This window comes from Enhydra lutris, unplaced genomic scaffold (assembly GCF_002288905.1).
Source record: "Enhydra lutris kenyoni isolate GAN:26980312 unplaced genomic scaffold, ASM228890v2 scaffoldscaffold4, whole genome shotgun sequence".
NCBI classification, from domain to species: Eukaryota; Metazoa; Chordata; class Mammalia; order Carnivora; family Mustelidae; genus Enhydra; species Enhydra lutris.
The window spans coordinates 23,147,254-23,159,396 of record NW_019154088.1 but is presented as its reverse complement, the minus strand read 5'-3'; the positions used below and the strand labels follow the sequence as shown (position 1 = coordinate 23,159,396).

Below are 12,143 nucleotides of genomic sequence, written 5' to 3'. Positions count from 1 at the left end.
AAGCCGGAGCAGGGGAGTCTGGCTTTGTTTCCTGAACACAATGTCCATCCACTTAGTCATACCAGGCACGGCCTGCTGAAGGCCAAACACCTTACTGCCTCTGAGAGGTGGCATCACTGGAGGCCAGGGAGGGGAGCCTTGAGGGCCTGGGGCACTCGGAGACACAGGCAAGAAAGGGCATGTGAGTAGGAGCCCCAGGAGGTTTGGGAGAGGACACAGGAGTTCTACCTGAGGAGGGGGAGATGGACTGCAGAACGCCCCGCCCACACTCCATGGAATGCAGAGCTTGGGGCCCAGCTGGTGTAAATCCCTGGGCCTGCCAGGCGCCCCAGCCAGCCGGAGCAACACCTGCACCCTCTGGCAGCCCGGAGAGGGAGAGGCGGAAGGGAGCAGCCCCCCACCCCCACCTCTCCTCCTTCAGGCGAGGATTAACACCTCCTGCTTTGCCCTACCCACTCCCAATCCCACGTCCCACACCAGGAGCAGTGGAGGGTTAAACTTCCGCGTGGGAATGTGGATGTGCAAATGTGCGTGTCGGTGTGCCTAACCGCAAGTGGGAAAATCTGCGATCATGAGCGTGTAAGTGTGAAAAGTCTGCATGTGTGTGGCTAGGAATGCGGCCGGACGTGCGGTTGTCAAGTCGATAGGGGCGGGTAGTGGACCGTGGGTCTGAGTGTGAATTTGTGGTTGGTGTGGGAGAATTCCTTCTCCTTTGAGAGGACAGACGATGGCCACTGCAGCAGAAGCATCACGGGAGGGGCTGGGGCTCCAGATATGTCCCTGAAGCAGCACAGCCTCAAATCCACAGGAGAATACCTGCCTGGAGATCTGGGGACCAGAAGGAAACCAGGTACACTGCATTTGTGCAGGGAGAGGGCAGCACACACATCTGTTTTCAACAAAGGGAAACTGAGTCATGGAGCTGGGCTGTAGATTCCCCTTGTTGGGCATCCCGGCTCCTGCTCCCAGCCCCTAGCACAGTGGGACCTCAGGTCAGAGAGGGTGGGCAGATGTTCCCAGCCTGGGGGTGTGTGAGGACAGGCCAGGGTAGAAATGGGTAGAAGGGTGGGAAACCCGTGGCTGGGGTCAGGGGACAGCATCTGGCCTTCAGGAAAAGGTGACTCTAGCCCAGTGTGCTCAGCTCACCCTCCAGGTTAAAAATAACCAAGGTAAGGGCCTGGCAGGCAGGGGCGTTTGTGCGAGAAGGTCCTGTCTTCCTACTATCTGCCCATCAGTTCTTTGGAGGAAAGGAATGTGCCCAAGGACTAAAAAAAGGCCCTGGAGCCAGAGGGGCTAGGGTGACAGACCTTTCATGGGCAAATCTAGAGGCCCTGCTGTCCTCCTGTCACCTCCAAAGCCAAGGGATCAAGGGAGGAGGAGCCAGGAGGGAAGAGAGGTGGGAGGGAGGGTCCCTCCGGAAGGACTCCAAATTTAGGCAGGGGTTGGGAGCAGCAGGATATAAAGGAGATGGCTCCCCTAGGACAGACAGACACTCCTCTGAACCAGGTAAGAGGGAGTTTGGTGGACTCTGTGGCCAGTCCCCGGAGCCCCCACCTTGAGGGACTCCGCCTGCTCCGAGAGTGGGGTGCAGGTTGGTCTGAGGTCCAAGGTTTCTGCTAGAACTGCCTTGCTCCAACCCCGGGAAGTTCCTACCGACAGAGGGGAGGTTCCCAAGGAAAACCCAGAAAACTCTTTTCTCCTCTGATCTACCTTTCTTTCCCTGCCTGTGCTGTCCCCCACTTTCTGTATCCTCCATGCTCTGCCCTCCATCCTCCTCCCTCCTTGGATAGCTTTCTGCTCTTTGTCTGGTTTTATGTTATCTCCTGGTCTTTATCAATACTTGTCACTCTGGTACTTCTTTGTCTGTCCCCCTGGCCCATCCCTCCTGTCAGCGTGCATGTGTGTTCTAATCTTCTCACCTCTCTCTATCTCCCACTCTGATTCCCTGTCCACCCCTGGTGCTCTCACCAACTCTGCATCCTTTCTTTACTGGCTCTCTGCCTCTTCTCTCTCCCAAAATCCCCATTTCGGTCGGTCCTGCTCATCCGGCTCTTTGGGTCGATCCTCCTGGCTCACTTCTCCCTGATGACCCTTCTCCACTGTTCTCTCTCCTCGTCTGGTCTTCCCTCTGCCTGCCTGGGTCTCTGTGGTTCCACCCACAGTCCAGAGTCTTCAGGATTCTCCGTGAAGAGATAACCAGGTGAGAACCACTCCAATCCTCTCTTGGGAGCCAGGTTGCTGGACCGGGGCCCCCTGTCTCTCCTCTAGGCAGCTCGGAACCTCCCCTTCCTCAGAACGCCAGCCAATTCCAGCCCGTGCAGACCCTTAGATAGTCTCCTTCTGCGTCGGGTCAGAGGGCAAAAGAAGGAGAACTTAAAGCACGGGGAGGAAGGGACCCAGGCCAGGGTCTCCTCAGTGGTAGGGCGGAATAGAGGGCCAGGTGGTGAGGAGGGGTGGCCGGGAGTGGGGGTGCAGAGCACTGGGAGGAGGTGCCACTGTCTCAGTTGGCCCTTCTGTCTCAGGCGCAGGGAAGCACCAAAATGACCGATGCCCAGATGGCCGATTTTGGGGCGGCAGCCCAGTACCTCCGCAAGTCAGAGAAGGAACGTCTGGAGGCCCAGACTAGACCCTTTGACATCCGCACTGAGTGCTTCGTGCCCGATGACAAGGAGGAGTTCGTGAAGGCCAAGATCTTGTCCCGGGAGGGAGGCAAGGTCACTGCTGAGACAGAGAATGGCAAGGTGTGTGGGGCATAGTGCCAGGGAAAGGGAGAGAAGGTTTGATGGGGGCTGCAGGGGTGAGGCCACTTGCTGTGGGAGCTGAGGGCTTGGGAGAAGAGCTAAAGCCAGCAGGAGTGCCAGACATGACCCCTAGAGGAACCTAGCACTTGGGAGTGAACTCTGACGTTTCTCAGATGGACCCGAGCAGTGGAACAGGGGTGCGTGCTCTTTGCCAGAGAGGATGCTGGGACCGGAAGGTGGGGGGTACCTCCACTGGTGTCTGCCTCAGTGGGGTCCTGGAGATAAAAAAGACACAGACACAGCGTCAAGTAAAGTTCATTCTTGTATGCATATCCCCACCTCTCTGTGCCTCAGTTTCCTCCACAGAACAACTCCCCCAAATTCACCTCACCCAAACCAAGAGCAAACTCTTAGAACCAGATGAACACAAAAAGCAGGAGTTCTTGAGCTGAACGCTCAGTCCCGGGGTTAGTGACTAGTGCTCAGAAGTCCATAGTACCTGCTTCCTCTCACAAGCCGTAAGGGTCGTCACTGGTCACTAGCAGCGGCTCACACCGTTTGTCTTCAGACCTGCTGACTGAATGTTGGGTCCCAACGAGGTGTGCAATAACAGGTCACAACCTGCTGGGGGCTTTGACTCTGGTCCCGGTTCTGCCGCTGGTTGTCTACCAAGCTGGTAAATCATTTAATTATTCTAGCTGCAGCTTCCTCCCCTGTCCAGAAACAATACCAGAATACCTATCTGCAGGGTCTGAAGATGTTAGGGCATGGCGAAGTGACTGGTGCCACATGAACCACCTTAATGGTGACCAATGGGGACTGTGGGTTGGTGGTAGAGATGTTTCCCAGCAGGGCAAGGTTTGCCCTGAGCCACTGAAGCCCACAAGGAGTGCCCCCAGGAGTCAGGGTAAGTTGTGTGCCCAGATTGGACAGCTGCCAGCCCTGCCAAGTTTGCCGCTAGGTGCACGAAGCAGGGACAGAAAGGGGCTGCTCATGGGCACAAGCCCTGGGGCACCGGCAAGACACGGAGACCCTGGGATGGAGGCACAGTGAGCACTAAGTCGTCTGGGGAAAGCACTAGGGGGAAGCTATGGGGCAGGGCTTGGGTGCTGGTCAGAGGAGAGTTGGGGGATCGAGGTTGTGGACTGTGTTTTGGGAGGAGGTAAGTGCGTGAGGCTGGCGAGCAAGGACTGTCAAGGTGGGAGTGCAGTCATCCCTGTCTGTGTACCCTCCCCAGACTGTAACTGTGAAGGAGGACCAGGTGTTGCAGCAGAACCCGCCCAAGTTTGACAAGATTGAGGACATGGCCATGCTGACCTTCCTGCACGAGCCCGCCGTGCTCTTCAACCTCAAGGAGCGCTATGCAGCCTGGATGATCTATGTGAGTGTGCATGGCAGGAAGCCAGCCCTGGGTGGACGACAAAGTAGGCCAGCGCCACTCTCTCAAGGCGAGGGGTCAGGATTCTCCCAGGGGGCCCAGCTCACCTCTGCCCCCTCCCTACTGCAGGAAGAGAGGAGCCAGTTTGGGTGACCAGGGACTCCCCTGCCTGTCTCCCACCTGACCCAGGCATCCCCCTCCAGCCGCTCATGCCTGTTCCCTCTCCTGCTCCAGACCTACTCGGGCCTCTTCTGCGTCACCGTCAATCCCTACAAGTGGCTGCCGGTGTACAACGCTGAGGTGGTGGCCGCCTACCGGGGCAAGAAGAGGAGCGAGGCACCGCCCCACATCTTCTCCATCTCTGACAACGCCTATCAGTACATGCTGACAGGTGGGTCTGACAGCCCTGACCCGTGCTCCCCCAGGCCTGTACCCATGGACCTGACCATGTTGCCTCTCCTCTTTTCTCTTCCAGATCGGGAGAACCAGTCCATCCTCATCACGTGAGCAAATGCCATCCACCCACATAGGGACTTGGCGGGGACCCAGGCTGATTCCTGGGGGTGCAGAGGGGAGGAAAGGTTTAAGGGTTTGGTTGCAAGGAGTGCAGGGAGCTGGGATCTCAGAGGGGTGTCGGAGTGATCTACAATGATATGCAAATTCTGCAGGGCCCTGGGCCCTGGTGGAGGAATTTAGAAGGCTGGGATTCTGAGGGAGGAGGGTGCAGTGGGCTGAACTCCGAATGGAGCACAGCAGAAATCTTGGATTCTGATGGGTCCTTCTTGCCTCAAGTGGAGAATCCGGTGCAGGGAAGACTGTGAACACAAAACGTGTCATCCAGTACTTTGCCAGCATCGCGGCCATAGGTGACCGTGGCAAGAAGGACAATGCCAGTGCAAACAAGGTACGGGGTGAGCCACAGGCTCAGCAGAGGGACCTGGGGGCAGAGTGACCCAGATGACCCCTAGCCTTGCCCTAGGGAACAGTGGGGACAGCACCACTGAGCCCAGTGCTCAAGACCTTCCTGGCAGGAGACACACACTCTGATGTCTGAATATGGCCCTTTGGAGCCAGAGACCCACCTGCCTCCATCCAGCCCCACCCCCATCCCCCAGGACTGGTATAGCTCCCTGCCCTCCCCACTGCTGGAGGTGGACAGAAGATAAACCCTCGGGGTTCTGCTGCCTTCACAGGGCACCCTGGAGGACCAGATCATCCAGGCCAACCCTGCCCTGGAGGCCTTTGGCAACGCCAAGACCGTCCGGAACGACAACTCCTCCCGCTTTGTGAGTGCCTTTGACAGCTGCCAACTGGCTTCTTTTGGCCTGGACAAGAAAAGCGGGGTGGGGGGGGGTGTCTTTTTTTCAACAGTCACCACACCCAGGTGATCATCCTGCATTTGGGCTTTGGGATATCAACAAGCGTGCGTGTGTGCACACACACACTCTTAAACACTCTTGACCCAGCCTGGCTCCCTGAGATCGGAGAACTCAAGAAAAGAGACCCAGAGTCACCAGAGTGATTCCATAGCCAAGTAATGGAGCTGATCTGGGGCACATTCTAGATTTTCCAAATTACTTTTTCCAGCGCTCTTCCACATTGGAAGTGGGGAGGGAGCACAGGTGCTAGAGCCAATTCCCCAACTTCCCACCTGCCCAGCAAGTCCCTGCACCTCTCTAAGTCCCAGGTCCTCTATCTGTAACACAGAGGTAGTAATATTTACCTCGCAGGTCACTGAAAGGATTGATGACATCATACCAGAGGAACAAACAGGAGGCATTGTATCTGTGTTCATTCCTGTGTTGTTGTTTCTGCTCAGACATACCTAGTAATATGAAGATGGGTATACTTTTCCCTGTTTTACTGATACTAATCTGGGACACCAAAGAGGTCATTAACATTCCTAGAACTACCCAGGGCTTTCTGGGTTGTGTTGAGGCCCAAGATTTCCATTCTGTCCCTTCTGGCCAGTTCCCTGACTCTTTGTTCCATCCACCTGCAGGGGAAATTCATCAGGATCCACTTTGGAGCCACTGGAAAGTTGGCTTCTGCAGACATAGAGACCTGTGAGTATGGCAGGGAGCCTTGCATGCCCTTCTGTGTCCTCTGCCTCTGCCTTCTCTCCCAGCTAGGCCACCCTAACTCAACATTCCCTCTCCACCTTCTTTCCTCTCCTCCCTTCTCCTCACTTCAGATCTCCTGGAGAAGTCCCGGGTGATCTTCCAGCTGAAGGCTGAGAGGAACTACCACATCTTCTACCAGATCCTGTCCAACAAGAAGCCAGAGCTGCTGGGTGAGCCTGTCTATACCTCAATGCCCCCATTGCCTTCCCCAGGCAGGGTGGGTGTCCTCCTCCTCCTCATCTGTCCCCATTCCCCTCCCTCCTCCTTTAGTCTGCTCAGGTCTTCTCTTCCTTCCCCATCTCAGATCTGCCTGGGTCTCCTCTTGCCTCTCTCCCCACTCTTTCTTTGTCATATATCCTCTCCTCTTCTTGGTTGATTTTCCCCTTCTCCTCTTTGTGCCTTCCCTGCTGCCAGGTGTCATTCTCCCACTGCCTTCCCTCCCCAATCCCTTGCCTACTTTTTCATGTCTTTTGGATTCTCTGCATGGTCCTTGCTGACTGTCCTCCTCTCTCCCTGCTCCTGGTCCTCTCCTCCATTGTCCCTGCCCCAACCCCACCGTGCCCTTCTCCCAACCCCTCTCTGCCCATCCCTTGCCCTCTCCTGTCCCCTTGTCCCCTGGCCTGCTCCTTGCCTGGACAGACATGCTGCTGGTCACCAACAACCCCTACGACTACGCCTTCGTGTCTCAGGGAGAGGTGTCTGTGGCCTCCATCGATGACTCCGAGGAGCTCATGGCCACAGATGTGAGTGAGGAGGCAACATGAGAGCTCCCGAGGGTTCCTGCACCACCCAACCCAACCTCCCTCTTTGCCTCTCCTGCTCTGTCCTAGAGCGCCTTCGACGTGTTGGGCTTTACTTCCGAGGAGAAAGCTGGAGTCTACAAGCTAACGGGTGCCATCATGCACTACGGGAATATGAAGTTCAAGCAGAAGCAGCGGGAAGAGCAGGCTGAGCCAGATGGCACCGAAGGTGGGGGCAGGTGCTGGGTGTCCACCTATCAGGAGGAGATCTTCCACTGGGAGCAGGGTCTCCCATGCTGGGTCCCAAAGTGGTGCTATTCAACAATTCTTGAAGAGCTAGGCTGACAACCTAGTTTATTAAGGTATTTAGGACCATGATGGAGAAAGTGGGAGGAAGCCAGAAGTATGAGAAGCACATGGTCAGAGAGCAGTACCTCGTCCCAGGGGCACGGCCCCTCCACCATCCAGCCCGACCTCCAGGCTTTCTCCTCATTAGAGCCTAGTCAGAGCTCAACCACTGTCCCCAGACTAGCTGGTTCCTGGGGACCTGAGGCCTGTGGGGTAGATGGATGGGGTGAGAGCCAGGGAGGGACAAGGATATATGAGAGACGGGCAGGCAGGGAGGCCCCCCACAATCCTGCCCACTCTTCAACCCCAGCTGCACTGACCAGAAGTGAGTTGGGATGTCTCCTCCTAGGCTCAAGACTCAGCCAAGCTCAGAAAAGCACAGATTCTGAGCTCTGCACATCCTGGCCATTAGTGTGTATGCAGAGGTTGCCCAGCCCTTGGATGGGCCCCTCTCAGGCCCCGTGCCATGTACTGTTTGGCAGGTAAGGGCCAGGAGTCAGGATATTGCTTGCTATTAACATGTTGCATACCACACTGGGCCTCAGTTTCCTCCTCAGTGAAATGGAACAACAGTCCTTCCTAGCTCACTCTGGGGCCATTGTAGGAATTCTTTGAGAAGGAGATGTCAAGGTGTGAACAGGGCCAGACAAATGCCCAAGAACCTTCCCCTTAGCCTACCTTCAAGGACCCCTTCTCTGTATCTCTCCAGATCAAAATGCCAAGCCTGGCTTTCATGAGAGCAAGTCATCAGCTATCACAAAACTCTTGAAATTGAATCAAATACATTTCTTCTAAATAGAAATCGTATGTTGGATGGCACAGGTGGAGAGCTGGGGTGGGGGTGGGGAGGGTCTTGCTGTTAGGAACCTTGATATCAAGTTGGTCACTGCATGGATCCAGAGTGGAACAGGCCCGGTCCTGGATCAGATCCGGGGATGGGAGCAAAGGAGGCAGGGAGCAGGGCCCATCTCCGTCAGCCAGAGTCTGTGCCCTAGAGACATGAGAAGGTGCTCACAGCAGTGCAATTCGACAGCCCTGACCGGGGGCACCAAGCAGACATTATAGACAGAGGTGGCAGGAACTGCTGGGTGGTGGGAGGTTCTGGACAGATGAGGAGGAGGCTTGGGCGCCAGCTGGACTCTGCATGTTGGTGACTACGTGCCCCCTGGCAAGCTTGGTGCCCTTCCAGGCCTGGATATGCAACTCTTTAGTGAGGGCTGCTGGACCAATGCTTCAGAAGGTCTCGGGCCCTGCCCAGAGCAGGGAAATAGGGTCTGCCGAAAGCGCTTGCTGACTTCTTTCCTTCTCCTCCAGATGCCGACAAGTCCGCCTACCTCATGGGGCTGAACTCAGCCGACCTGCTCAAGGGGCTGTGCCACCCTCGGGTGAAAGTGGGCAACGAGTACGTCACCAAGGGGCAGAGCGTCCAGCAGGTGTACTACTCCATTGGGGCCCTGGCCAAGGCCGTGTACGAGAAGATGTTCAACTGGATGGTGACAAGAATCAACGCCACCCTGGAGACCAAGCAGCCACGCCAGTACTTCATAGGGGTCCTGGACATCGCCGGCTTCGAGATCTTCGACGTGAGTGGGGGAGCCTAGGCACACATGCATGGCGGGGGGGTGGGAGGGGGAGGGTGACTCCCTCGTTCTCACCTGTGACCATCATGGCCAGTCTTGGGAAAGGCTGCAGGGCTCGGCGGTGACAGATGCCTCGTCCTGTCTTCCAAGGGAGTACCCCTCCCCCGCCTGACAGGGCAGGGGCCCGGCCACACCCCTGGCTGGGCTTGGGCGCCGGCCAGGGTGGACCACATGGGTTGCTCAGACTCCTGTGGGCCTGACCCGCTCAGCCCCCACCCCCCACCCACAGTTCAACAGCTTTGAGCAACTGTGCATCAACTTCACCAACGAGAAGCTGCAGCAATTCTTCAACCACCACATGTTCGTGCTGGAGCAGGAGGAGTACAAGAAGGAGGGCATCGAGTGGGAGTTCATTGACTTTGGCATGGATCTGCAGGCCTGCATCGACCTCATTGAGAAGGTGCTGCCTCCCCTGCTGTCTGTGTCCCCGTCCCCTGGCATTCCAGACAGAGTGGCAGTGCTATCCCTTCTACAGCCAAGAAACTGAAGTCCCCAGAATCCCCAGCCTCTCTCAGACCCAGTTCCTGCCCACCATGAAGTCATGGGCATACATGGGATGAGCTCCTTTCTCCTCTCCCCAGGACCTGAGACCTTTTCCTGTATGGTGGTCACCTCCCAAAGTCTTAAGAAGGGGACGTAGTGAGGAGAGGGAGAACCGGCCCCTCTGACAGCCCATGAGAAGCAACATCTATGGAAAGATCCCAGGCTGACCCTAGAATCTTTGGATCTGACACTTGACTTCCCAACCTCTTCCTGATAGCTGAGGGTCTTCAGCCCCTCTTGTCCATAGATTCAGAGGAGACAAGAACGGAGCTAGTGTGAGGTTCCCAGCGCTGGCTTGTTCTCGTGTGCCTTTGCTGATACAGACCAGAGCCCAGAACATCTTCCCTCACCCAGCCAGCCAGTGCCCTTCAGAAAACCAGAGCTTCTCAGAAGCTCTGGGTGGTTATCCAAGGTGCTGCTCTTCCAGAGGTCTCAGAATAGCCTGAAAATATATGGAAAAGTGTGTGTGTGTGTGTGTGTGTGTGTGTGTGTATGCACGTGCACGCACACGCACACACACACACACACACACACACACACGTGTTTACATGCATTTTTCCAGGGAAACATCTTTAGTTTAATCAGATTCTCATTAGGATTCCTGCCCCAAGGAAAGTCAAGAACCATCATACTCTCTCAAGAGCAGGATGTTTTGCAGAACATGGATCCCTCTAACCATCCTTTGAAGAACTGTTACCCTTCATCTAGGCAGAGTCTGGCACCTTGGAAATACACCTGTCCCTGGGGCAAGGAGCCTTCCAAGAAGAAGGGGCTTGTTGCAAGGCCTTGGGGACCTGGCAGGATGGCTGGGAGCATAGGGCTCTTCACTAGGTCCACTGAGGCAGAAAGGGGTTATAGGCCAGATTTGAATAGAATTGGATTTAGGTTAATTCCAGGAATATGAGCATCCTCTATTGGGACAAGAGGTGCTAGCACAGATACTCTGTGGCCTGTCAGATCTACTGGGCTGTGGCTTTTCCACTGGCAAGGTATGGGACTCTGGAAACCCGGGAGTGCACACAGTGATGCTCTCTCTACTCCCCCCTCCTCTCAGCCCATGGGCATCATGTCCATCCTGGAGGAGGAGTGCATGTTCCCCAAGGCCACTGACATGACCTTCAAGGCCAAGCTGTATGACAACCACCTGGGCAAGTCCAACAATTTCCAGAAGCCACGCAATGTCAAGGGGAAGCAGGAAGCCCACTTCTCCCTGGTCCACTATGCCGGCACCGTGGACTACAACATCCTGGGCTGGTTGGAGAAGAACAAAGACCCGCTCAACGAGACAGTGGTGGGCTTATACCAGAAGTCCTCTCTCAAGCTCATGGCCACCCTCTTCTCCTCCTACGCTTCTGCTGATGTCGGTAAGAGGGCAGCCCCTGCCCTGGGCCAGAGCAATTCCGGAGTTGCCAGGGACCAGGGGCCCTCGACTTCAAAGCACAGGATTCTAGCAGCAGAAGGGATCCCGTGAGTCATGGGATGGGGGTCAGGAGATCTCGCAGCAGTCATTCTGCAGCTGGTCTGTGAAAGGGTCATTTTCCATTCTGTATTATGGTTCTTGGTATACATGTCGAGTCTCCTCAAGGCTGAACACCTGGAAGTGAGCGAGGGTGGGCATGCATGACTGTGCCAGGTCCAGCGTAGAGCTGTGCCTGCGGGAGTTCTCGGTAAACCTTGAGAGAATCACTGAACACCTGGGAGCACAGGTGAGCATCCGCTTCAGAGAAGGAAGAGCAAGGGTGTGGCTTGGGAGGAGGAGGAAGAACTACAAGAAGGAAGGCTGACCTCAGAAAGATGCAAGCATGAAGGGTGGGGTTCGAAGAAGAAGGTGGGAGAAGAGCACTCATACTATTTCAGCACCCACGGTGTGGCAAGCAAGCGTATCTAATCTCTGTCCCAGTTTTTAGAGGCAGTCACTGTTCTCGTGGAAAAACTGAGACCTGGAGAGTCACTTTGTGAAGTCAAACGGCTAGCGAGAGGCAGTGCCCTGACCCTGCCCAAGCATTCCTCCGCTTTCAAACTCTGACTCCTCGTCCCTTCTCTCATTATTAGGGGACAGCGGAAAAGGCAAAGGAGGCAAGAAAAAGGGCTCATCCTTTCAGACAGTGTCTGCCCTCCACCGGGTAAGAAGGGCTCAGAGATGCCAGGGGGCCCGTGGTGCACAGGTCCAATCCTTTGGCTGTGTTACCCTAATCTGATTGTCTGAGTCTGGGGAGGAAAGAAGCTAGAGCTATGTGGTCATTTTAGGCATGTAAATTCTATAGAATCCTGAATTCACATCATAAATGACGTGTCAACTCTTGGTCCCCTGGAGAATTCTGGAGACAGGCTGTCAGGGGCCCAGGGGCCAAAAAGATGGTCCCTGTGGCTCCTGACTCCCCACTCTCATCCACCCCCAGGAGAATCTGAATAAGCTCATGACCAACCTGAGGACCACCCACCCTCACTTTGTGCGCTGCATCATCCCCAATGAACGGAAGGCTCCAGGTGAGCCATGTGCAAGGGTCTAGTCTGGGGAGGTCACTTGGCATCACTTATCCTGAGGCCAACACCTTCTCCTTCTCTCCTGCTGCAGGGGTGATGGACAACCCCCTGGTCATGCACCAGCTTCGCTGCAACGGTGTGCTGGA

The 12,143-nt window shown here is 55.8% G+C and overlaps 1 protein-coding gene across 1 annotated transcript in view; it reads left to right on the top strand.

Annotated features, from left to right (window-relative positions):
- Positions 1-2,145: 2,145 nt before the first annotated feature.
- The window catches only part of LOC111139655 (myosin-6-like), a 22,487-nt gene continuing 12,489 nt past the window's right edge, over positions 2,146-12,143 (top strand). The window contains exons 1-17 of the mRNA XM_022491983.1: positions 2,146-2,200; positions 2,523-2,741; positions 3,979-4,122; positions 4,354-4,510; positions 4,595-4,622; positions 4,912-5,023; positions 5,313-5,405; positions 6,122-6,185; positions 6,314-6,412; positions 6,882-6,985; positions 7,073-7,211; positions 8,645-8,913; positions 9,200-9,370; positions 10,568-10,877; positions 11,566-11,636; positions 11,913-12,000; positions 12,089-12,135. Coding sequence (XP_022347691.1) covers positions 2,541-2,741; positions 3,979-4,122; positions 4,354-4,510; positions 4,595-4,622; positions 4,912-5,023; positions 5,313-5,405; positions 6,122-6,185; positions 6,314-6,412; positions 6,882-6,985; positions 7,073-7,211; positions 8,645-8,913; positions 9,200-9,370; positions 10,568-10,877; positions 11,566-11,636; positions 11,913-12,000; positions 12,089-12,135 — 2,097 coding nt within the window. The 5' untranslated portion in view covers positions 2,146-2,200; positions 2,523-2,540. The remainder of the gene's footprint in view (positions 2,201-2,522; positions 2,742-3,978; positions 4,123-4,353; positions 4,511-4,594; positions 4,623-4,911; positions 5,024-5,312; positions 5,406-6,121; positions 6,186-6,313; positions 6,413-6,881; positions 6,986-7,072; positions 7,212-8,644; positions 8,914-9,199; positions 9,371-10,567; positions 10,878-11,565; positions 11,637-11,912; positions 12,001-12,088; positions 12,136-12,143) is intronic.